The sequence below is a fragment of the Denticeps clupeoides genome, chromosome 3 (genome assembly GCF_900700375.1).
Source record: "Denticeps clupeoides chromosome 3, fDenClu1.1, whole genome shotgun sequence".
Lineage (NCBI taxonomy): Eukaryota > Metazoa > Chordata > Actinopteri > Clupeiformes > Denticipitidae > Denticeps > Denticeps clupeoides.
The window spans coordinates 13,638,662-13,665,572 of record NC_041709.1 but is presented as its reverse complement, the minus strand read 5'-3'; the positions used below and the strand labels follow the sequence as shown (position 1 = coordinate 13,665,572).

Sequence of the window (26,911 nt, the reverse complement as noted above, 5' to 3'; positions counted from 1 at the left end):
GCTCTATGCTGATATTGTTACACATAAAACATGCCCTATTTTTGAAAAATGTTTTGCTTTTATATAGGTCTTAGTGGTCCTCTTATACAATATCTGAAATTTCTTACTGAAAGTAAGTTTCACAACAAGATTTCCCCTGGACGCACCGTTTTGCAATTGAGGGGAGGAGAGACGGAACTAGGAGGAGAGCGGCCTCTAGGAATCAGTGGGTATTTGCAGAAATGATGTCATCAACATCATCAATGGTGGAAACAGGAAGTCGTATCTGTGTTTTTCCAGAAAAAAAATTAACCCACTGGTTAGTCTCGCAGGACAGAACTAAAAAAATACATTTGTGTAGGGCTGCAACAACGAATCAATAAAATCGCTAAAAATCGATTACTAAATAGTAATAGTGGCCTAGTGGGTTAGACACTATGCATCAGAAGACCCAGGTTCAAATCCCACTTACTACCATTGTGTCCTTGAGCAAGACACTTAACCCTAAGTAGCTCCAGGGAAACTGTCCCTGTAACTACTGATTGTAAGTCGCTCTGGATAAGGACGTCTGATAAAGGCTGTAAATGTAAAAGAGTCGACAACGAATAATCAATTCGTTGTGTCGAGTGACACGGAGACTAAGAGGGGGGGCAAAGTATGAGAAAGGGGAGGTAACTTTTCACCTTATGACAACATAAGGGGCCAAATTCCAGATTTGACCGTCTGAGGTGCAACTGTCTGAATGGCGAAGCAGAATGGCCAAAGCACACTTTATGCACATTACATGGCATCTGTCACTTCCTGATTCATTCAGATCCATTCGAATCCCAGCTGAAACCATGTGTGTGCTGAGTTGCATGCTCTCCCTGTGTCAGAGTGGTTTTCCTTCAGGTTCTCAGTTTTTCTCACACTGTTCAAAATCATGCCCACAATGTGGATTGAGTGTGTGTGTTTGTGTTAAAGGTGTGTGTGTTTCTTGTGGTCGGCTAGCGCCCAGTGCGCTGGGGATGAGTAACAGGATACAGTATAATAAGATATAACTTTTAAGTTATTAAAATATTTCCATAATAATGGAACATAATGTGTATTCATGCATTAAGAAGTACTGCTGTATTAGTAAGCATTTATGTAGGGTTTTACCTGTTATGCACTCTTCAAATTAATTGATAAATCATGTAATCAAAGGTACGAATTGCGATTTGGGTTGATTCATACCGGAATTCCAGCCAGTGGTAAAACTGGAATAATTAATTAGATGATGAAATCTGCCAGATCACATCTATACATCACATCTATACATCTATACATCTATGTGTTTCATGAATGGCAGTGCTACTCCTTTTGTTCAAAGTGGTACATCTTATTTGAAAATAGTATTTTGTTGATGTCCTGAATAGGGGAGTTGAAATTAATCTCATTAATCAATGCATGGATGATTCTGCATTAATGCAATGCAGATTTCATAATTATGTTGCTTTATGATTTTCTGGTGGCAGCATAAAAATTATACTCAAGAAATAGTAGTGGTAGTGGTGGCTTAATCTGTGTACTGCACCACTCTAGATTGGAGTTCAGCCTCGTTCGAAATGAATGCACTATGAACCTCGTACACATTTTTGCTGTGCTTTGTAGTTGCATTCGATTGCCGTTAGTTTGATGCTTGTCAGGATTTTGGCAGAAATTGATGCCAAGAAAATGTTGCATGCAGCGTCTATTTGACAACGATTTGATTTTAGTGAGCAGTCTGTGTTCAGCCCGTGCTCACCAGCCCGTGCTCACCTGATGCCACAAATGACAGGAAAATGCCTGGTTCAGATGTCTGTGTGAATGAGGACTTAATTCTCATCTCACAGACGTATTTGAAAACATAATGTGAAATAATGTAAAACAATGTATGGAACCCATCATGATTGATTGTCGTAATCCAATCGAATCATGAGACCAGTGAAGGTTCACACCTCTAGTCCTGACAAAAGTAAAGGACAAATTTAATTATCTTTGGGACAATAATACTCCCTTTAAATGTTGACAGTCTTTTGTGGTTTAATTTTGGCACTGAATTATATTTTGTTTGCATTTTTACCTGCAGTGACAGATGCTATACAGTGTCTGTAATGTGCATTGCAACCTTAATCCAGTGCTGTCCATGGCTGATTGAGTAACTGGGCTTTGCAGTACAGATAACCAATAGATCTGAACATGCAATATGGCCTTTTTTTGTGCTGCAGACCCGTGATTCACTGGTGGCTCAGGCCGTATTATAAAGTATGGCTACAGCACAGGCATAGCCGTCCCCTGCTGACTTACGATGGGTACAGAGCTGCAGTAAAGTCGGAGCCCGAAGTTAAACCTCTCAGCAGGCCAGATCGCCTGGTCTGGCCTGCTGGTACACAGCACTGCTAACCTTTCCACCATACCACTGGGGCTGCAGATGCCGGCTCGACTCCTGTGGCGGTGTGTAGAATATCTGCAGTGGTAGATGTCCTGTGTTTGTGTCGTAATGTCTTTGAATATTATACATAATGCATTGCATGTTGTATAGATTAGTTTTTTTCCTTGTTGACTCTCTAGTTCAATACAGATACAGCAAATAGAATCAGAATTCTAGAAAGAAAAAAGTCTGTGCTGTGATGCGGGGGTTGAAAGGTTGTTTGCAGCTGACCGTGTCTATTTTTTTCTTTAGGATCGTGCCTCCAGGCAGAAGCTGTAGGATTCATACACAGGGTGGGCATTTATACACAGTTGTTGTCCACTTGGCCTTGCATTTCTCTGCCTGTTCGTGCTGTTGTCCTTGGTTGGGCAGACTTAACATTTTGGTGCTGGATCAAAAAAAAAACACAGCACAGGGTGTGGGAGACTGATATTGAGCTTTTTTTTTTTAAGGAGATGCCTACTGAGCTGAGGTTGAATGACTAAGCCGTGTGAAATGGCACAGAGATCTGAAATGGGAATGACTTTTCCTCCAGCAACAGACTGCACCTTTGATAACAGTCGGTATAAATTGTGGTTGAACGGTTTGTGCATCATAAAGGAAACCAAGGGTGATTGAGGAGGCATCTTATCCATCCTCCACCCCCTACTGTCCTGTTGTGCTATTAAGAGCTATAACTACAATCAGTTGTTTATAGCAGATGCTTCACTTAACTGTTCCAAGCAATGTGACAGCATGGCCTCAGGTATCACTTCATGCCATTTCTAATTTTCTTTCAGTGTATTGATGTGTATATATAGCAACAGTTTTCTGAGACAAATTGCACACACAGAAAGTCTGTGCTTTAATTAAAATGGTAGTCTTATTATTGATGGGTCCATTTTTGTCCCTATGAATAATTCAGGACCCAGTGACCAAAGTCACAACTGATCCAAGGCAACTGATCTTTAACAGTACTAATGTGCTTTACTTTGTCCTGTTATTTGTTTTGACTACTGTACTGTTCTTTTCTCCGTTGCAGCATAATAAATGAAATAAAGTCAGAGGCAGTGCATGCAGGGATCATTTTATGCAGTAAGAGTGAATGGGACCTCTGATGTTGCTTTAAGAATCTGCTTGTGACATTTCTGGGTCTCATCTCGGGTAAAGATAAGAAGGGGCCTGATTCTGTGTTTTAGCCACTTATAATGGGCAGCAGCAGAGCTGAAGCTGTAGCGGTGACCATCATCTTCTACACTTTAGATGAAGGACACATATGTGGAAGACAAAGGGAAAAAATAATTTTCTTATTCAAAGACCATCTGTGTTTATCTGATGTTTATCTGTGTTTAACTTTCTAAGGAGATCACACAATCAATGCTACCTGCTTTAGAGGTAGAGGCTTCTTCTGTTAACCATAATTTTCTATGTAAATAATATGTGCATTTCATGCAAAGACATATTTCACAATATTACGCATTCTTCCATCTGAAAAATAAAAGTGGTAATCAACATAATAAACATTGGGAAGACCTGGAATGCCAAAAAAGCTGTGCCCACTTGCACAACGAACTGGAACCATGATAACAAAATCATGTTTTGCATCAGCTGATTTGTTGGCACAGAACCGATCGGTACTGATTCGATACTGACAACCTCTTCACCATAACTGGCCGCGGGTTTACATTGCATTGTTTGTGTGCGAACGTCCCACCTCAACAGGAAACACGTGTAGTGGGCTGCAGCGGCCAGAAACGGCAATTATATGCAATTCCACATTTTACAACGGATTCCAATTTATTTGCTGAATTATACGATACTGGCCACGTTTTTTCGCATCGCAGAAATCATAACTGTAACTGAGCACTTAATTATATGCAATTACATCTAATGACATATTTTCATTGTACACTGATGAGATTGTGGTGGGTATTCTGACTGACTGCTGGACTGAAATCGAAGTAGAGACTGATGCACAAATTTCTTTTCTTTGTTGCTGAGCACCTTTGGCTGGAACATTTGCAAGCTGAGGAATTATTGACCTGAAGTGTTCTGTCGTGTTACAAGCGCTCTCGTCACTTCCCATAACCGTTTGGTGATGGGAAGCTGAACCGAGCGGCGAAATGGTCTCTCTGTGTTGCCTCCCCATTTCATTGCTCTTTGGTCTGCGCAGCTCATTCTTCTTTTATGAGCTTTCTCTGTCTGTCATGGCCGTCTAATGTGTTTAGCCACGGAGCCTCTTTTACATAAGCCATAGTCAGCTGACCTTGGAGACCTGGAGAAAACATGTTGTAATACAGTCAGGAGATGCCCCAAAAAGACAAATAAAGACGTGGACGTTGCACTCTCTGATTGAACACTAGCTCAGTAGTACACACAACGGCCAAATTCCACCTAGTCTAGAGTTTCTTGAGGGCGCTCTGAGGTTTATGGGCCATGACAGAGGAAGCGTGCCCTCCGGCAACACCTGCCACTCGGCCCTCTGACAAGAGGATCGATAGCATTCCGCCTGCCCTCCAGCTTCCTGAACAACAGGGGTTAAAGAGCCGCAGGGGATGGCAGCAGGAGGAGGGGGATTCGCAGGCTGCCGGGTCGTCTCAGCTGAGACGCTCTCAGGCCGAAGTCCCATGATTTCTCCAAATATAAATACAGGGTGGCACGAGGGCTGCGGACAAACGAGGCATAGATCCATGAATCGGAGTCAAGACAGAGGCTCCAGCTGGGTGGGAATGCCAGAGTCAATCTAATCAGGCAGGAGCATCGACTCAACAAGCCCACTGAGATTTATGTCAACTGGAAAGGCCGCTATCCATTCCCGTTGTCTTGTCTTTTTGTAAGATTTAGTTTCCATAACGATGAGGAGTAGTGGGGTAAAAAATATATATATTATTTTCACTATTTGCTGGCAGTAAGTAAGTCATCAGTGTTGTAGTGGTGGTCGATAAGGGACTGAAGGTGGTTACCCTTGCCACTGGTGGGCTTCAGCATTTTACTGCATCGGCTCGACTATTAAGACAGGTTTTATTTTTCTCAAAAAATTACGTTGATAGTCAAAACAAATATGGGCGATATGGGAGTATTTTTATTTGGTTGTGTTATATTTGTAATCTGATTTGGAAACTCGTGAACCTATAACTTGTACAGTGCCTCTCAAACGTCCCAAACAGTCCACTAGGCATGTGGGATGCCCTTGACGTGAAAAACGTGGCTTCAGTTGCTGCTGTTTATTTTAATAAAAGCTATAAAACACTTTCTGTATTTAAGCCCCAAGTTTACATTGGTTATTATTAGACAATTAATGTGAAAAAGAGTTGTTAGATTAATTAATGCATCGAAAAAATATTCGCTAAATTCGTATTATTTTGCCAAGCTCTACTTAGCACAGTGCAGGCAGTGGAGGCAATTAGTACAGGCAGTGGTGGCCTAGCGGTTAAGGAAGCGGCCCCGTAATCAGAAGGTTGCCGGTTCCAATCCCGAGCCGCCAAGGTGCCACTGAGCAAAGCACCGTCCCCACACACTGCTCCCTGGGTGCCTGTCATGGACACATTACAATGCAGAGGACGCATTACAATGTAATGTGCTGCTGTGTATCACAATGATAATCACTTCAGTTTTTTTTTAACTATATAATGCATTTTTTAATTTATTCTGTCTGAGGTACAGGAGGAGTTTCTGTCCTGTCCTATGGGTAGTTTCCTGGCCTGGACTGAGAATATTCTATAACTGCTCATGCGAGAGGAACAAGTCATGTGCGCACACACACACACACACACACACACACACATACATGCACACATCCCATGATGGAGCTCAGCTCTAGCTGCGTTCACGTGCTCCTGGGATGTTCCCATTTCCTGAATTGTTCTTTGGGTCTTTGTGCATTTCTTTCACATCAGAATGTGAAAGCAACAGGAATGTTGTGTTAAAAATGTCTTGAGTAACTTGAGTTACTCCTCATCTAGTAGATGTCTCCAGCTGTATTTGCCTTCAGCTATGTCTGCAGGAAGCTTAAACACAAAGGCAAAAAGGGAGAAAAAATCCTCAGAACGAGGGCTGCGCGGTATAAATGACGATATAAATTTGGCCGATAACTGCTTCAAAGTTGCACAAAACCACTCCTACTTGCAGCACGGTCTTAAATCTTAAATTTGAGTTTCCAAAAAATAAGGCCTTAAATATCTTTAAAAATGCCTAGTAATCCTTAAATTCAGGAAAAGCCCTTTAAAGGTTTTTGAAATACTGCAAACCCAATAAATTATATTTACTGACAGATATTTCACCAATCACTGCATGCTGCGCAACTTGCAGCACATGCTTGGAAATGCCCTGTGCGAGGCCAACTAACAAAAGAAAAAGTCATTCTGATTATAAAAAAAAAACTAAATAAAATCTTGGAATACTGGCGGAACTGCGTGATAAAATATGAACAAGCATAGTGTTGTTTTAATATTCTCTGGCGATATTTTCTATGTAAACTACAGCTGAATACAGAAAAATCATACAAACTGGTACTGGTATTTCACTGGTATTATGGGTATATATGACAATATATCCCATCTATGGTTTAATTTATATTGAAATATGAATTTTAAGCCATATCGCACAGCCCTACTCAGAAATAAATTTTGCTCAAGCTCTACAGATCCTTTTGATTCTGATTGGTTTGCTTTTACTCACACTGCTATGCAGTTGAAATATCTGCTGTAATTAGATTTGGATCTAATTTAGATAAGTCTTTATTTAGTATTTTTTTTGCAAACCTCAACAGTTTAAAATGATCAGCACAGCCGTAATACAGCAGTAGCGTATTGGCGCCTGAGACTGCAAGGGATGAATCATCGGCTGCCACGAATGACCAGGATGTGGCTCAGTCGCCGCATCTTTAATGTGTTTGCGCTGAACTTGCACTGAAAAGGGGGGTTTGAGTGACTGTGTCCGGCTAATGTGGCTTAATGTGTGTCTGTGGTCAGGTACAGCGCAGGCACCACTATGACTGATGGTGACTACGATTATCTCATCAAGCTCCTAGCTCTGGGGGATTCAGGAGTGGGGAAGACCACCTTCTTGTACCGCTACACAGACAACAAGTTTAATCCCAAATTCATCACTACAGTGGGTATTGACTTTCGGGAAAAGAGAGTGGTGAGTCTTAATCTTTCTTGTTTTTTTGTTGTTGCTGTTTCAGGTGTGCTTTAATGTCATGTATAACATTTTAAACACCGCAGTACTGTGTGTGTGTGTGTGTGTGTGTGTGTGTACTTCCTCTAAGACTGAAATGTTTTGTGGCATCAGTCAGTATCAGAATTTAATTTGTTCTTATTCCGTTTACACCTTGTCCTGTCTGAAGGAATTGGGCACACACACACACACACACACACACACACACACACACACACACACACTCATTCATTATGCGTTCTACGCAAGATGGAGTGTGCCCTTGTCTGCTGTTTGGCGATGACTCATCAGCACGTCACTCTCCTGTCTGTATTTGTGTGTGTGTGTGTGTGTGTGTGTGTATGCATAACAGATATAAAGGGGCAAAGTGTTAAAGATTTCCATAAGACATGTAAATCCATGAAATATAACAGTTAATTACGAATTTTGTATTGTTTCAAAAGGCACATTTGGGCTTATGTCAGCTACCTGTGATAAGCCATTCATCTAGCTTTATGTTGCAGGTTCACTATACAAAGCTGTGTGTGTAGGTATTAACGCTATGCGATATGCATTTGGAGGGATTTGGAGAACTGGAGAGATTTTGATTATACCGGCCTACCGCAGAAATATCTGCTCCTTGTGAAAATGATAAAGTTGCATCAGCTGCATGAAACCACTTCTTGCAGCATATATCTGGTATATGGTTATGCTATATGTTGATGTATCTGTAAAAAGTTTATTATACATTTTCCTTCTGCAGTGTCTTTGCTATGGACACATGCTACCAGTTCAAAAACAGTTACATTCAAATTTACTTCTCAAATTACAGACCGCAATATATACCATCTATGGTTAAATTTATATTGCAATATGATTTTTAATTGCAATATGTTTTTTATAAATCTTGCACAGCCCTATGTGTGTGTGTGTTAGTGCATTAGAGAATAATCTTTGTTGCCTCATGTTTTGGAGGTGAAAAGCTTTGCCACCTCCCACCCAACACTCCTGTGCTGTGAAGAAGCTGGGGAGGAGTTGCTAATGAGGCCTGCCTCACAGAACTGCCTCTGACAACTCCCAGTCACACCCAGCACGCCGACACTGGTCCTACACGCACATGTACACACACTGCTGAGAGCCTTCAGCACTACTAAACTCCACAGTACTGAGCTTGACACTGAATATATGGCGTGACTCAAAGAGCTGTTACACTGATACCCTGACTCAACACCGAATCAATGGCTTATCCCACTTGGACAGAGGTTCTCAGAATTTTCGCAGTGACTACCACCTACAAAATATTTGGCTTTCCAAGTCGCACCGTCTGGATTGGCACTGGAATACACAGCTAGGCCTGTTTCATTTGTTGCCTCAGCAGACAATGTTTTTTATTTTTTTATATATACACACACACACACACACACACACACACACACACACACACACACACACACACATATATATATATATATATATATATATATATATATATATATATATATATAATATGAATATTATTTATTGTTGGCTGTCATCCACTGTCAATATTAAACTGTACTATATTAAGCATGTTTGGACAAATAGCTGCACTGTATTTAAATGTGTTGTTAATATGAACTCTCCCATGTCCCATTAAGTCACCCATGTGCCACAGTTTGAACACCAAGGCCCTAGGAAGTAAAATTATATTATTTGCCAAATACAAAATATGTGCTTCAGACTAGCCTGATGTGTGCCATTGTATGCAGTATGATGAAGTTACAAAGACATCTGTGTTATTGCTGTTTAGTGGGTGTGTTTGGCAGTGAAAGCAAACATTGTGCAGCTTAAATAGGAGCAAAAAAAACTCATTAAAGTGAGAGATTCGTTGGCACATGACCATGGCAGTGATTGCTTAATAAAAAGCGGCCTCTGCATGAAAATGTGGATTCTGCATGGCTCTCTTTTGCTGTTGTATGCCTGTTTTAAGGAATAAGTATGAGTCTCGTTTATTAATGTGAATACTTATTATTATTTCTTGTTCATCATAAAAAAAATATGTTGTTTCTCAATCGCTAATTGGTTTGACAGTGTGAGGAAGGAGATCCAGAATGACGGCTGGACATGGCGAGGGAGAAGGACGCATATGCACGACGTCATGAGAAAGGGGTTTAATACATGGTGAACAGGACAGGGGAAACAAGAACCCAAGCACGAACAGACACGAACAGGGCAGCTTTATCCAGGCAGACACATATCAATTCAGAGCTTTTTTTCAAATATGGCCTAGCTGATGACACAATAAGGAAATGATGTAGTTATCCAGTCAGTGCTCGGGAGTGCTGCCTTCAGACACCATTTAAGGCACTGCAACAGACATCACACATTGAAGATCTTTGATTGTATACAATATAGAATGCTGTTTGTAATTTGTTAAATGCAAAAGAAAGAAGAAAACTTTCATTCACAGACAGGTCTAGGACGGCAGGTCATCAAATACAGTACTCTGCAAAGGGGGCAAAAGGGAACGTATTTTCTGTATGTCTATGAATAGCTTTGCAGGTGGATGGTTTGAGAACAAAGCCCAAGTGGAGGCAGGAAGCCAATAATGGGGCAGATTCTGATATATTGTCAAGAAAAAAAATAATGTATCCATACGAAATGTTTTGTTTGTGTTTTCATGGCAGGTATACACGGCTAACAGCCCTAATGGGACTACAGGGAAGACATTTAAAGTGCATCTCCAGCTCTGGGACACAGCTGGGCAGGAGAGGTACCGAAAACCGTGTTTACATAGGACAGTCCGCAGTTCCTACCATAATCACTGTTCAGCCCCACATGGGCCATGCAAACTTTTGCTGAACATATGAGCAACATAGTTCTAACTCTCAGATGCCTTAACGAACACTGTGCTGGCTTCGAACTCTTTGGTGAACTGAATGACGTATCGAACTGACTGCTTGCGTTTATTAATATAGTGCAGTGCTGTAATATAAAGCTTAGCAACTGCAACCTACTAATAGTTTATTTAACTATATGCAGATGCAAATTTTAACTAACAGATTGTCACAACCATGGTGGCATGACAAGGCAGGTGAACAGAGACGATGAGAAGAGATGACGAGGAAGAAGGACGCATTCGCATGACGTCATGAAACGTGCTGAACAGGACAGGGAAGACATCTGGTAACAGGGGAACATGTAACACAACAAAGCAGCTTTGTACATTGTATAAACACAGGTGAAAACGATTAGGGAACATTACACATGACAAACGTTGCTCTGGATCCCGGACCGGAGTAACCCCTTCCGGACCGGATCATGACACAGATATTAATTTAGAGCCGTGTGGTGGTGCAGCAGTTATCGACATGACGTCACAACAGTAAATGTCCACCCATGTTTTAATGGAAGGGGTTAGTCTGTATCGTGACACAATAATTTCTGATTTTTTTTTATTTTTATATATATATAGATGCGACCTTGTGGAATCCCAGTTGCCATTTATTTCTTTTGTAGAAGGTCTTTTTAAATTTTAGTGTGTGCACATGTATAAGGAAAAAGAGATGTTCATGGCTGTAGGTGTCAAATATAATGTCACTTATTATGATCCATCCATATGCTCTTAATCAGTGCATACTTTTTTACTTCAAACCTCACTTTTATGACTTCCATCATATGGCAAAATTAGATGTTTTTTTAATCATACTGATCACATTCAATAGGGATGTGATGAGCAATTAATAGAGCATGCCGATTGAAAACGTCAATCTTTTGCTTTTATAAAAGTGTTGATAATAAAGCTGAATTTGGGTTTGATAGCCAACGTGTTCCCAATATGATTAGATGAGAGGTTATGTTAGTGGTTATTATGAGGTCTGAAACTGGAGATGCACAGTGATCAGAGCATCCGAATGTGAACTTCTCTTCATTAATTGCATGTAACTTACTTTATGTTTCCATACAGCCAAGATGCACCCAGTGCTATTGATACTGTACACTCCACAAAATAATTAATCATGAACCATGTAAATCAGCAATTAGTAATGACACTGAGAAAATATTAATCAAAATTTACTTCAGGACCCGATTTGTGCACAAACCTTACACTTTTTTGTGTAGAATTGATCTCTTAGAAGAGGATAATCCTAAGGACTACTTGGGATTTAAATCAGTGACTCACCACTTTCTTATGTAACAAGTATATTTTGGGTTTTTCCTTTTTCTGAAATGACTGGGAAACTATGACATGGTATTTAGGAAGGAAATCTCATTTCTATGCTCTAAGATGAAAATATTGAGCTCTTACAAATGACAATATGATAATACTTAATTACTGATTACAATGCAATCAGCGGAAGCATTTATGAAAAAAGACCATGCATTGACTATGAGAATGAGTCAGAAACATTTATTATAACAAGGGAAGAGCCTAATTTATTTATAATTGGTCCGGAAACAAAGTTAGGTTTCATATCACCATGGATACTGAGGCAGGCATGAGTTTATTTCAGTTGTACATATGTAGCATGAATAACTTCACTGCAGGTTTACGGTTTTATTTCTTTCTTTATGAAAGCACTGCTGACGGATTCATGCATTTCTGTATTCCAGATTCAGGAGCCTCACTACGGCCTTCTTCAGGGATGCCATGGGCTTCCTGCTCATGTTTGACCTCACCAGTCAGCAGAGCTTCCTCAATGTCCGCAACTGGATGAGTAAGTTTGCCCGAGCATCCTAAGATGTGTGTCATTTTTGCTGCTTTATCGCTGTGTGCAGGAAATATAATGAATTTAGAGTTGCCTAGAGCGTTTTGAAAATTGAATGCGCTGTGTGTTGCCTCTACATCTGGGGAAAGAACAATGGTCTGAACAAACAGTAGATGAGTGATGCTGCCAGATGTTCTGCTTAGAAACTAACACCATGGATGGTTCACTTTTTTAGGTCTTCATCAAATGCACAATAACAAAGCAAGCAAAAGGAAAAGTCTGGTGTCATATTCAGAATTCTAATCTCTGCCCCAGCGATAGTCTGTAAAACAGTATATGTTCACAGTATATAAAAAATCTTTTAACTGTTTTTTTTGTGTGTAAGATTGGTGCATAATCATATGGTGGCTTGCTATTGGAGTGTCGTTTTATGGCATTTTGTCCATCTGATCTTCTTGTGTGCACTAATCTCTGAATCTTGGTGTGGCTCCAGGTCAGCTCCAGGCTAATGCATACTGTGAAAATCCAGACATTGTGTTGGTTGGCAACAAGGCGGACCTGGCAGACCAGAGGGAGGTTCAGGAAAAGCAGGCAAAAGAGCTTGCTGACAAGTATGGGTAAGTACGAGGCAACATGATCTTCTTTTTCTTGAAAAAAGCACAAATCACACTAAATCATTCAACACTTCCCAGCAGCACATGACCCAGTAGCCTAAAAGAGACTTGAAAGGCCATTACTGAAGTCAGATTAAGTCATTATGCACACCAAGCTAATGATTATAGTCTTAATATAAATGCCTCTAACTTTCAATGAGCTGTTATAGATGTCCGCTTGTCATGATCTTTGACAATAATTGAATAAGCTCCGTGTTTTAACTGTGTGTGAGCTATTGTTTAGACATTGTTCACTCGCAGACTGGGTGAACCAGCATTTTTTTTTCTGTGATCTCTCATAGAGGAACATTCGGGTGATCTCTCTGTCTATGCAATGAGTGTAATTATGTTTCGAGTCTTGTCACAAAGAGAGGCTAAGACATGGATGACACAGAGAATAGAAATCCTCTCACTGTCTGTGTGGTAGGTTACACTGATTATACAGTTGATCTGGGCTTTTTGTCCAGAAATGCATGGTTAATAAGAATGACATATTATTTATAATTGCCTTTATAGAAACTCAATGTGAATACATTTATGTATTGAGAAGGACGGGGAAAAGAAACACAAAACTAAAAGTAACAAAACAAATTCCCCAAACAATTGGCTTTTTAATGTAGGGCTCTTTATGGGTTAACATTTTGTGCTGAATAATTTAACATGTATTTTAGCATTCCCTACTTCGAGACGAGTGCAGCCACTGGAGCAGAGGTGGACAAGTCTGTGATCACACTGCTGGACCTGGTGATGAAACGCATGGAGCAGTGTGTGGACAAGCCCACAGCCGACGGACACAACGGCGAGGGCACCAGCAAACTGGACGCTGCACCAGCTCATGAGAAGAAATGCGCCTGTTAGAGAACATCTGCACCCACGTTGCCCCCTCTAGTGGACAGGAAATCACATTACAGCATCATTCTGAGATGGTGTGACCTCAAGAGAGGGTTCTGATCTGTAAAACACATCTGAGTATTTATGAAATCTCTGCTACTGCCTTGGGCTAACAGGCCTTCAAGACCCCTCTCCCAGCATCCTTAATAGCCAATTTATTCACAAATATGAATCCATATGAATAGATTTTGATGTTCACTTTTTATTCATTTTAATTTTCATTTGTTTACTGTGATATAATGGTTTGGAATTAACAAAAATTATTCTATTTAATGTTTTTTTAAATCTCAAAGAGTACCCGGCCTGCTCCAAGTATGCTTGACCGGTGTTACTCAATGATAATTTCTGGATTGAAGCAGTGATGTTCAGTGTTAACAAGCGAAAAATGAAAGTCTTTGCAGATGTTGTACTTAAAAATATGTAATTATGAGCCTATGGAAGTAGTTTTGACAAGCTTTTAGGAACAGTAGAACACTTACTGTGCTGCTTAAAATGTATGCTTAGTCTGTTTTACTGTGTGCCAAACTTTCATTGGGACAATGTCATCCACGTTAAATAACATCCAGGCAATTTTAATGGCATTGAGACTGAAATTGCTTTTGACCCTTTAAACACAATTAAAAGGCCTCTGCCATGTTCTCCTTGTAAATAAATGCAATGAAGAATAATTAAATACCTTGGAGAAATATCAGCCCAATATGTTTTTGCACAAGCATCTGATTGCATTTGGCACAGTCCCAAATATTTCAGATGTGTGGAGCTGATTAAAAGATGACAAAGGTAGCGCATAAGATGTTTGAATATTTAAATGTATGAAAATGTCACCGTTTGCTTTTTTATCACTCTGTGGGTTTGTAAAAAGAGAAGGTGGGAAAGTACAGCGCTTACCGCTTTATTGGACAGTTGTTTGGTCTGCAGCATGTGTTGAGCATGTGGCGAATCTTAATAGCATTGGCAACTTATTCATAAGAAACTTATTCATATGAATTTTAAGCAACATTTGTCATTTAAGTAGCAAAATTATGTCATGTGCCCCTCATATTTAAATTTCCAATCCCTTCTGTGTATTTCAGCTGCTGGGTGTGATGCTGACAAGGTGGAGCTCAAGCCGCCTGTACAGTACTTTATGACTTTTAACTGCTATTGGTGTGCCAAAAAAAAAGTGAGAATTGGCTCTAGTTACCTTATCTGCCTCTCTTCATGATTCGAACGTCTGGATGAATTGGTGTGAAATTTACTGTCACCCTGCCATTCAGGCAGATGTGTTGCAGTCACTTACTTGCAACTCCTGAATGTAACCAGTGACGGAGGATTTCTGTATTTGCCTCAGCAGGTGTAACTACTGTTGTATGAAATGAAAAATGTGTTTAATGCAAATTTTGCTGTTTGTACTGTACAGATGACTGGTTGAAGTGGGACTATATTTGTTGCTATATGGCCGACTCTGGTTCTGCTGCGTACTGTTAGAATGAAGTAGGCGCCGAGTCTGTGCAAGATTTATATCTCCCAGTGTTCTAGCTAAGGGGTCAAGTCAGTTATTTTTCCACCTGAAGAACTCTTTTTAGGTATCTGAAGAATCATGTGCACTACCCTGCACGTTTGTCATGAAGTCATCAAGGGACTCAAGGATCTGAGTGATATTTCACACACATGGAGTCATTTGCTTTCATTTTCAACAGAACTGAGAATGGGCAGTGCCACAAAACATTTTTTAATTAAAATAAAGCATAGCGTGCGATTAGATCTTTCTGCTCCATGTGGTTGTTGGAGAAAGATGAACTACCACTCTGTTCATTTAGGGCTTACAGCACTCTAAAGAGTGTTTGTTGAATGTTTCCTTCAGTTCTTTTCAGTTCCGTATAATCCTGTTCAAGCACCGTTAAGGGTTTGTCTTAAGCACATCACATTCCATTATAACTAAAATAGTATAACATATAAATAAATGACAATCTCTGGACCAAATATCAAGACTTTTCTCTATATTTATTCCTTCGCTTGTTAATTCTCAGAGTAATTTAGGGCACACACTGTCCAATGGGAAATACCTATATTTTCTGCCTTGCCCTGTGATTCTTTTTTTTTTTTCACTTTATGAGTCCATTAAAAGTTTACATTATCAGGAGGATTCATTCTTTGTGCCTGTATTGCTCTTTTGACCAATGACATTGTATATTCCTTTGGAAAGTGTGTGTATTTTAATGCATTCAAAATAGTGTATAATTAGCAAAATATATATATTTGACTGTGTAAAAGTATAGGAGGCTTGACTAATCCCTGTTGAGATCATTTATTTTTAGAATAAGGATGTTCCTTGTGCATTTAAAAAAAATGTTTTCATGCCTGCTGTTTGTGTAAAGACTGATTTTCAGGTTTTCGCATCCTGCTGTGTGTTGTGAGCATGAGTCGTCTGGGAATGAGCTATGAGCTTTGACTGGTCAGTGTTATGATGATGATGATGATGATAATAATAATAATAATAATAATGAGGACAGCCTTGGTTTATTCAGTTACATTGTGCACACACACACACACACACACACACACACACACACACACAAAGCAGACACTCCAAAACAATGGACTTCAACTGTTGCATTGCATCAACTTGGCTGAATGGCTTTTCCTCTGTGACATGTTCAGTTTCTTTCTCTCTCAATTTCTTTCTGATATTTTTTACAAGTCTACTGTGGATTTCTGTGAGCACACAAACCGTTTTTGTTTTATTAATAACACATTGTTCTTATTATTTTTTATCAACATAATAAAGTTTTCAAACCAGTGACATTTTGTCATTTACAGTGTAGCACGTGGATGTTGAAGAATATTAGAAGTGGGGACATGTGATTCATGCTCTCTCAAAGGCAAAAGAGGCTGCTGGGTAAAATTATGTTTTAGCTAAATGTCTTCACAGTACAATACAGGTTTCTCTTTATTCAGAAATGTCAGTGTTTCTGATTTGCTTCTTTGAAGGAAATATAAGATTATCCTTTGTTAGTCCCACAAGTGGGAAATTTGGGTAACTACATAAATATTAGGAACGCAATTTCCAACAAAAAAGTAAAAATTTTCTTTATTCATATTTTTTGCTTAGGCCTTTGGGGGAAACAAACCATTTCTGGTAATTTTTCACGATATTAATAACACTTATGCTTGCACCCAGACAGATGGAGCAACTAAATTAATAGGTGCTTTAGATGGACCTCAATGGGCAGTGGAACAAGCTGCTGACGATGGCAGCAAATCCATTTGTCTTCATGAATGAAGGCTCCTTGAACAGCTTGACAAAGACATGTACACAAGTATATACACAGTTTCACAATTCCTCCCCACTGGAGTGGTGAGTATAAATAATAAATGAATCTCAAAGTAATACAGGGAGTGACATCCAAATCCCACCACCTCTGCACCAGGACCCCGTCTCATTGCAATCCACACCTCCTTTACTTCACTTCCAAGGCTAAACATAACCCAGCTCTATCATTCCCACGAGATGATCTAAGTTGTCTTGTCCCTCGGATTATGTCTACATTGGGGAAAGATAACATAAACCTGTCTAAAAATTAACTCGCATCCTGGCCAACCCATGACCTCCTAAATCTAATCCTGCTAGTTGCATCACTATGGGCAGTGGTGGCCTAGCAGGTAAGGAAGTGGACACATAACAGGAAGGTTGCGGGTTCAAGTCATGAATTGTCTAGATGTCACTGAGGTCGCCTTGAGCAAGGCACCGTCCCTGCACACTGCTCATGGCTGCCCAAGACATGTTCTCATCCGCAGTTCAATGATGATGGAATCAGCAGTTTTACATTCAGACCAGCAAGGTTTTGCCATGACAGATTTTGCAAACTGCTTGAAAAAGAGCTGAAGTGAAATCCAGATCCTTCTTTTTGTTGTCCTTGCAGATCAAACATAGCTGGCATGAGCAATGCAAAACCACACCTTAACCTTCTGAAACCTACGTGGTGAAACGGCTATTGAACACTTATGCGTCATTTTACCAGGTGAGAGAACCAGGTGATTTTTTTTTTTTTTGCACATTTCTGCTCATTTTTGCACATTTTGTCTTGTCTTGTGTGTCCTGTTTGAAATATCCAACATATCCACTTACAAGCATCCTACATGATGTTGTCCTGTTTGTCCTGTTTACTGTACAGAAAGGTTTTACTTTTCTTTTATAGAGATCTGTACAGTATTGTAAGCTCTAGTCTTAGTATAGTTTAGTGTGTATATACATGTATATATTTTTTTCTTTCTTTTATGATTGCACAATTGGGGGGTCTGTGTGAAATATTATTTCAATACACGGTATGCTTTGTGTACTGTTGTTCTGACAATAAACCAATCTTGAATCTGCGGCAAGCCTCCACACGCTCGGCTCCGCACTCCGACCACACGGGGGCGGTGAAGCGCCGCGAAAGACGCGCGTCCGCCTCACCGCGCCTCCTCGCCCGAAGAAGAAGAAGGAGAAGCCGCCTGTTTATTTACGTACCGCGTCCGCCAGCTCGTAAGAGGCGAGCTGCGATGAGGTAAAACGTTCATATTCGTGTGTTCATTCTATGTGTGAATCTGACTCTACGTTTTTTTCCCCTCCTCATTTATCAAATCAATGATTTCCGGCGACAATTGAAAGACGGGAATAGAATAGACGCACGCCACCAATGGCGTTTATTTCTTCATTTATTTTGCCGGTGACAACAACATAACTTCTGCTATTTCGCGGCTGCATTATCCGCCTAAACACGCCCGTTTGGAGCGTGAAGAGGAGGAAGATCCGCGGATAAGTGGCAGCGAGCAGCTTCGGCGGTGTAACAGGAAATGGGGGCGAGGAGGCGAACCCCGATAACCGCTGTCAGCCCCCGGGACGCAGCACGTCGCGGAACCCCGCATGTGGAGGCTCTCGTGGGGGTTGTTTGTAATGCAGTGCGCGCTTTTATTTTTGTGGAGGTGACGTCAGCCGCCCAGAATAATCATCTCCTTGGCGTAGTGAGATGAAAATAAGACAATATTTTGTAAATATTTTGAAGCGTTCGACCCGAATCGTTGTGAAACATTAGTCTCTTGGAAATGGGCTTTGGCCCACTGCTCCAGTTAGTGTACAGCCGACAGATTATGGGATTGAGCGTCTGGTTTTTAACTCTGTCGCTGCTCAGTTTCCACCTTTTTGTGTTTAAAAAAAAAATTGTAATTGTCATTTGCTCCTGCCTGCATCGCAGTCTTCGGCCTCAGTGAGCTGCCATGGCGCCTGGAGACGTGGTGCCGGAGCATGGGAAGCAGTCAAGGTCAAAAGACAAGCAGCCGCATCATCCCTCGGAGTCCGAGCCAGACGGATCGTTCCTGTTCCAGGCCCAGGAGGCTTGGAAGGACTTCCACAGCTCCCTGCGGCAGTTTTATGAGGCTGGAGAGCTCTGTGATGTCACTCTGAAGGTGGGCGCGCAAGCCAGTTTGTTGGCTCGGACCCTGACTGTGACAGTGCCAGATTTTCCTTGACCTTGTGCCCGATTAATTCAAACTTTTAATGATCCCTATGGCTTCCTAATTCTGTCCTCGTTCACTTCCTGCATTATTTCCTGCTCTTGTCTCCCTTAAGGTTGGAAACAGATTGATACCATGCCACAAGCTGGTGCTTGCATGTGTCATCCCCTATTTTCGGGCTATGTTCCTCTCAGACATGTCCGAGACCAAGCAGGAACTGATTGAGATCAGGGATTTTGATGGTGACGCCATCCAAGACCTTGTGACCTTCGCATACTCGTCCCGGCTCATGCTCACAGTGGACAACGTGCAGCCGATGCTGTACGCCGCCTGCATTTTGCAGGTGGAGCTGGTGGCTCGAGCGTGCTGTGAGTACATGAAGGCTCATTTCCACCCGTCCAATTGCCTGGCCGTCCGCACCTTCGCAGAGAGCCACAACCGCGTGGACCTGATGGACATGGCTGACCGCTATGCGTGTGAGCACTTCTGCGAGGTGGTGGATTGTGAGGACTTCCCTTGTGTGTCGCCCCAGCACCTCCGCACTCTGCTGTCCTCCAGCGACCTCAACATCCACTCTGAGACGCAAGTGTACAGCGCTGCCGTCAAGTGGCTCAGGGCGAACCCCCAGCACCACGAGGCCTGGCTGGACCAGATCATGTCTCAGGTGACCGGGCTTGGCGTAAGAAGAATAACATGCAGCGCATGAGTACTTACTCACACGTTCCTCACCCATGTGATGTGTCCACAGATACGGCTACCTCTTCTGCCGGTGGACTTCTTAACTGGGACTGTGGCCAAAGAGGCAATGATTAAAGGCAACCTGAGATGCCGTGACCTGCTGGATGAAGCCAGGAACTACCACCTGCTCCTCAGCAATAAGACTGTGCCGGATTTTGAGTACTCCATCCGGACGACACCTAGAAAACACACGGCAGGTGTGCCATTGTGCTTCAGGGTGTTTTTGTACTCTGCTTTTATTCACTTAATCGTGTTTAAAATTCATTTGTGTGCACTATGATTTGCTTATGTTTATTTTTTTATTTGTTACTTGTATTTCTGCACAGGTGTGCTGTTCTGCGTTGGGGGACGTGGTGGCTCAGGTGACCCATTCCGCAGTATTGAATGCTATTCCATCACGAAGAACAGCTGGTTCTTTGGACCAGAGATGAACAGCCGTCGTCGGCATGTAGGAGTCATATCAGTGGGAGGTGAGAAAGAGAGGCTATTTTCAGAACATTGGGAAAATTTGTTTTGCATTTGGAATATGTTTAGCAGATCTGGCAATTGTGCATCACTTTAGGATTCGGTCACAAAGCTACAAAAGAATGATTTTATGTAACAGTTATTTATTAACTTATAAGAATATCTGTAGAGCCATCTGTTCCAGCATTAGGGGGTTCCAGTGGATTCCTAGTTCCAATAACCATCTTATTATCTATATATCTTGATATTTGGAGATATTGGACAGTTTACTTAAGAATGATTCCTTGAATGCTGCAACAGAGCATAATAAATCTGTGTTTTCATATCTTAGTAATTGACTTTGAAAAGACTTAGTCTGAGACAGGCTCTCATTAAAATGTTTGGAAAGGTGTGTTGTTGCATAGTTTGAATTGAATTCAAACCATGAATTATTCTACAGTGTAGATGGGTGTAGATATTGAAAACTCTGGCAATTCTTTATGGCAGAAGGCCACATCCCTGAAACAGTGCATATTTAATGCTGAAATACTAAATAAAACTGATAGAAATCAGATCTTTGTTTTCCCTTTTTTATCATTCAGACATGTCTCTTGTATCTTTCCTCTGTAAGTCATTTGCTATAGAATACATTAAATAATTACTTGATCCTTGTCTAAAATTGCATATATCTATAACTTTTTAAAAGTGAAGTGATTGTCATTGTGATACACTGCAGCACAGCACATGGTGACACAACGAAATGTGTCCTCTGCTTTTAACATCACCCTTAGTGAGCAGCGTGCCGCCATGACAAGCACCCAGTCAGCAGTGTGTGGGGACGGTGCGTTTCTTAGTGGCACCTCAGTGGCACCTTGGCAGCTTGGGATTCAAACCGGCAACCTTCAGATTACAAATTCGCTTCCTTAACTTCTAGGCCACCCCCATTGTTAGAGCTGCTGAAATATTTATAATAATGTTTAGTTAAACTACCTTTGTCATTGGAAACAATGAACTCGTCTGTTTGTAATGCTTTCTGGTGTTCATGTAACAGTGACCCCTTGTGTTTGAACAAAGCATTTAATCTACAGATTCCCAAAGCACTGAGTTCATTTTTACATGAAGATGTATTCTTTTTGTTAGAATGTTTATATGTATGGTTATTTTAATACTGACTCGCTTTCTGTATTTCCTCAGGTAAGGTTTATGCAGTGGGTGGCCATGATGGAAGTGAGCACCTGGGCAACATGGAGGTGTTTGACCCACTTACTAACAAGTGGATGATGAAAGCTTCTATGAACACCAAAAGGTACTCATGATGCAGAATCATAGTGTTTAAGTGTAAGCAGTCATGCAGGGACATGGCTGCAACTGTACAATAAATGGTATTCTTTGGCTCTTTCTCTGTTGTGAAGGAGAGGTATAGCTTTGGCTGCACTTGGAGGTCCAATCTATGCCATTGGCGGACTAGATGACAACTCGTGCTTCAGCGATGTGGAGCGCTATGACATAGAGTCAGACCGCTGGAGTGCAGTGGCACCCATGAATACACCTCGGGGAGGAGTGGGATCTGTGGCCTTAGGGGTAAGTGCTGAGGCTTCTGGGTAATTAGTTTACAGTATCTTTTCGTGTTCTCTGTGGAATTTACAATTATTTAATGATCACATCAGCTGTATACCTACTGCTGCAGCTTTTTTATTACGCTCTTTAATGACCCTGTAAAAGAAAAAGCACATTTTATCACAGCTAGTCATTGGCATTGGTGAAAAGAAGGGGGAAGAATTTAGATTTATAGGTACCTGAAGGCGTTTCTCTGTTAGGGTCATTTTTAAATTTCAACATTTATTCTTTAAATCAACATTGATTTTTCTGCAGTTAAACGCCTTCTTTTGTGGCTTTCCTTTCAGAGCTATGTGTACGCAGTTGGGGGTAATGATGGTGTGGCTTCTCTATCAAGTGTAGAGAGGTTTGACCCCCATCTTAACAAGTGGACCGACGTCAGAGAGATGGGACAGAGACGTGCTGGCAATGGAGTGAGTGAACTGGATGGCTGCCTTTATGTTGTAGGTAAGTAACATTTTTGAAGATGTAATAACTTCTGGTCTACCTGCAGCAACCCGTGTTTGAAAAGTTGCATACTGGGTCTTCCATGTAATATATACTGTAATATGTACTGTTACTCTGTGTTGTATCCAGTAATCCAGCTTTATGATGAGTTTTGTAGGATGCCACCTTTAAACATGACATGATAGCACATATAACTATACTGTTGCATAATAGCTCATGGGGTGCACCATAGGAAAAGCTTCACTTTGCATTCATTTAGCAGACGCCTGACATTCAAAGCAACTTGCTGACATGGAATAACAGTCAAGCTTCAGGACAATGGGATAAAAGAGCTACAGAACCTGAATAGCTTGGTGTTAGACATTCTATATTTAAATAAATCAAATTTTAAATACTTAGAAAAGAAATATAAGAAAATATATGAACTTGAGCATGTTGACCAATAAAAAATTAGCTTCCCCCCAAGTAGCGGGTAAAGGCTAACTAGACGGAGTGCTCTAAAGTTTTAAAGACTGGTAAGAGTGACATTCCACTAAACACCACCACCACCGCTTCAGGAATATGGGTGTTTCATTTTATTAATGAAAAAAAGTGTTGTTGTTATTATATGTCAGTCATCCTGTGATATTGAAATATGACCGAGACTACTTGTTCTGAACAGGTGGTAAAATTTTAGGCTACAGACACTCAGCATTGGAAAAAGTGATGCTAATTATCTGGGTAACATTCTCAGTCAAGCTGTCATTGTTTTTGTCAAACAAGTTGTGATTTTGTAACATTAAAACAGAAGATGGCTTACTCTGTGCTTGGAGTGCCTATGGATGAGGTCAATAAAATTTTTGTTGTAACAGGGTGCATATTCAATGGTGGGTGTGTTGAAAAATACCCAGATACAATTCTGCCATTTTCTGATTGGATATTGCTTTAAGCAAACAACAAACTTAAATATTGTCAAAGTATTGTCAATGGTCAAAGATATGTTTGTTCTTCTTGTATGTGTAGGTGGGTTTGACGATAACTCTCCCCTAAGTTCAGTGGAGCGCTATGATCCTCGTATGCACAGCTGGGAATATGTGGCTGAGCTTACCACTCCACGTGGTGGTGTTGGTGTCGCCACCGTAATGGGACGTGTCTTTGCAGTTGGCGGCCACAATGGGAATATCTACCTGAACACTGTAGAAGCCTATGAACCCCGCATGAACAGGTCAGTACGTTAGTTGCAGTACATACAGTAGTTATCTAAAACACTTTAAATTGTACACATGTATGTATGAAATTAGGTGATACTGTATATAAAATATAATAACCTAGCGTCTGTATATATAACCCATATATGTCTATATGTATTGAAGTGTGTGTAGTTATTTATTTATGTAGTAGTTCTTGCTTTTCATTAACTGCAGTGGTCTGGCATGTTTTAACAGTTTGACTCTGCTTCCAGGTGGGAGTTGGTTGGCTCAGTGTCTCATTGCAGAGCTGGTGCTGGTGTGGCAGTTTGTGCCTCTCACATCAGTCAGATCAGAGACGTGGGACAGGGTTCTAGCAACGTTGTGGACTGCATGTGACAATACAGGCAGCGGCTGCACTGGGTTTGGCCAGAAAGGCCGGACTGCTTTTGGAAAGAATGTTTTAAAGCTTGTAAGCGCTCTGAGCATACAACACTCTCACACCTGTACACACACACACACACACACACACACACACACACTCAGACTGAAGCTGTGGGCTAAAATGTTCAGGACAAGCAAATAAGAGTTTATTTAAATTCTTCAATCACTTTTTATATGTTCAAGACAATGACAAATATATTTAAAAAGATATATATTGTATTGTTCCGTTTTGCTTTTTTTTCCTTTAACAATTGTTTGCTTCACTTATGAACTGTAAGTAGTTTGACTGATCAGGGGATCATGATATGCAGTGTATGCCAGTTGCCAGTTTCTTGCCAGTGAAGAGAGTGACTGTAAATAAAATTGCCAGCACAGATGACCTCTCTTCTTTCACTTTACTGTACAACCTTGCCATAACTGAGCCATTAGCTTTGATATTTTGTTGCTGACATGTCAGAATGCACTGGTTCTGTATTAAAGTGCAAATGACCAGGGCTTTGGCTGTAGCCTGCCACTGCGTGTAAACAATCATACTGTACAGATACCAGTAGTGTTGGACCAATTCACCCTGCCTTGCAGTGATATGAATGTGCCTGCCATGGAGGAATGGAGGAGGGTAATGCGATGGAAAAAAGACCTGGTTCGTTATGACTGGGTTTAGAAGCTAGAAAGCAGATCAGGTTGTCAGGCATGGCTGTGGCAGGAATCATTTTTCAGTGGTCAATGGCACTGAGCTTTTCTTGATCCGTCAGGGCCAAGATTAAAAGGAAAGCTGAATTTTGATGTATGAAATTTGTATTTTAAAGTTGTGTGACTGTTTCATTTGGTGTGTTATTCTTCACAATCTTATTATCTCTTATTGTGCACTATTTTCGTAGAATAGAATGAAATATATATATTTTGTCTTTTCTTGAAAAACATGTTTTGGAGTGATACATGCTATTTTTCAAATATGTATTTTATCGTAACATCCTCAAAAGTGAAAGTGAAGTAATGACCCATCACCCTTTGTGAGCAGTGGGCAGCCATGACAGGCACCCGAGGAGCAGTGTGTGGGGATTTGAACCGGCATCCTTCTGATTACGGGGCCGTTTCCTTACCTGCTAGGCCACCGCTGCACCACTATCGTTTCACATTGCATTTACATGGGGCAAAAAAAGGATTATGTTCTGAGTATTATTTATAATTGTCTCTCATTTTATTGCTGAATAAATATTGAATATTGACTGAAGTTTGCTAAATGAATGTTTGCTATTTATTAAATAATTGCTTTTCCTCCTCTCAGCAACTTTTTCTGACTCAGGTAGAGAGAAAAGTTGCGTTTTTAATGTTTGTAGAACGGTTCTGCTCAAAATAGTTGCCTATTGAGTGCTTGTTTACTTTTTGTGTGCAATTCAAGGACACATTTTGCAAGATGTTCTCATGACTGTAAAGTACAAAATAAACTAATGCTTCTCCATCAGGCACTTGAAAGTTCAGTCTTGTGTCTTATTTAAGTCTACTTCAGTGTCAGTGCATGTCAATTTTACTCTGGTTTGAACAATTAAAATGAAATATTTGTTCTCTCTGTTTCGGCATAAGCTTGTTTCTCACACGGTTCTTTTGAGCGACCGTTATTAATGACCTGTTTGCCGAAAGGAGAAAGCCTATTTAGTTCTCATTTAGCGACTGATAGATTGATTGTTTACTGCAGTGGATTGTCTGTCCATTTGCTAGTATTTTTATTGTATGTGTTTGGTCCATTTAGAATAAAGTCATGTGATTGCAACAATTGAACTTTTTTTTTTAAACACCTTTTTAATCCATATAAACACATTCGTAGTATTAATTATTTGTAGTATAATGCTCCCAAGAAAATTGTCCATATGCAGAAAAATAGACAATGTTTGCATTTGTTGCATTTGACAATGTGTTGCTGCACACGTGAAAAAGATGAAGCTTTTGCTGCCTTCTCCATTTAACTTTCAGAGGTTTGATGATAGTAACCCATCTTAAATTTACTATAAAACTGGTTAAAAAGTAATAGACATTTTAAGTTGGCTAAACTTTATAGTCCAAAAATATGCTGTGTTGTGGAGCATATAAAATTGCTTCTCGTGGACTTTGGGTTTTTTGTGTGTCCACCTTAATGAACTTTGACAAGTCTCTGTGGTCCGTGGTGTGTTTTAATGACAGGTTAAACTTAATATCTAGACACAGATTCGGGTCCTCCAAAGTTTTTTTCCATGATGTGCCGCTCAAGTATACATCTAAATTCCCTTTCTCTGAATGGCTTGTTCATGCCAAGGTTTATGTTTTTTATTTGTTCTACACTAACCCCACTGCTGATCCATCAGATTTGAGGATGCGGAATGATCTCTGTCCCTCCCTCCCGCTCTGAAATGCCCTTTGGACTAGCGGCTCTGTCAAAAGAAGGCGCATCAACCTTGGATGCTCAGAGTGCTGTGCAGTGGCTGTAGGTTCCAACACAGAGCACAGTTGTTGACACAATGAACTAATGTAGGCTGGAGGAAACCATAAGAGAGGTGTATGTAGAGGTGTATCTCCTGAGGAACAGACAAAGCATGCTGCTGTTCTTTATTACGATTTGCGGCCTCATCAGCGCTGGTAAGTATCAGGGATTCAGCAAAGTCTGGGTTGAGGTGTTTGTGTCAGTATACACTGTTTTTTGCGGTGTTGAAACTCCCTTTACATTTCAAAAGAGGGTAACCTGTCTTTTTCTCTTTAATGTTATATGGAACAGTAGTGCGTGCCGTTAATGTAAAACTTTGTTCATGCCGATGTATCAGCTTTCACTGCTTTTAC

At 40.6% G+C, this 26,911-nt stretch overlaps 2 protein-coding genes across 3 annotated transcripts in view; both read left to right on the top strand.

The window, feature by feature from the left end:
• Positions 1–16,560, top strand: part of rab27b (RAB27B, member RAS oncogene family) — a 28,945-nt gene extending 12,385 nt beyond the window's left edge. For both annotated transcript variants that reach the window (XM_028974689.1, XM_028974690.1), the window contains exons 2-6: positions 7,360–7,531; positions 10,213–10,298; positions 12,140–12,243; positions 12,728–12,851; positions 13,559–16,560. In XM_028974689.1, coding sequence (XP_028830522.1) covers positions 7,360–7,531; positions 10,213–10,298; positions 12,140–12,243; positions 12,728–12,851; positions 13,559–13,745 — 673 coding nt within the window. In that variant the 3' untranslated portion in view covers positions 13,746–16,560. The remainder of the gene's footprint in view (positions 1–7,359; positions 7,532–10,212; positions 10,299–12,139; positions 12,244–12,727; positions 12,852–13,558) is intronic.
• Positions 16,561–18,221: 1,661 nt separating this feature from the next.
• klhl8 (kelch-like family member 8) lies at positions 18,222–25,579 on the top strand. Its single transcript, XM_028973421.1, has 10 exons — positions 18,222–18,304; positions 18,992–19,202; positions 19,366–19,914; positions 19,999–20,185; positions 20,315–20,458; positions 21,627–21,738; positions 21,845–22,013; positions 22,337–22,496; positions 23,499–23,700; positions 23,938–25,579. The coding sequence occupies exons 2-10, from the start codon at positions 19,014–19,016 to the stop codon at positions 24,059–24,061; spliced, it is 1,836 nt and encodes a 611-aa protein (XP_028829254.1). The 5' UTR covers positions 18,222–18,304; positions 18,992–19,013; the 3' UTR covers positions 24,062–25,579.
• Positions 25,580–26,911: the final 1,332 nt, after the last annotated feature.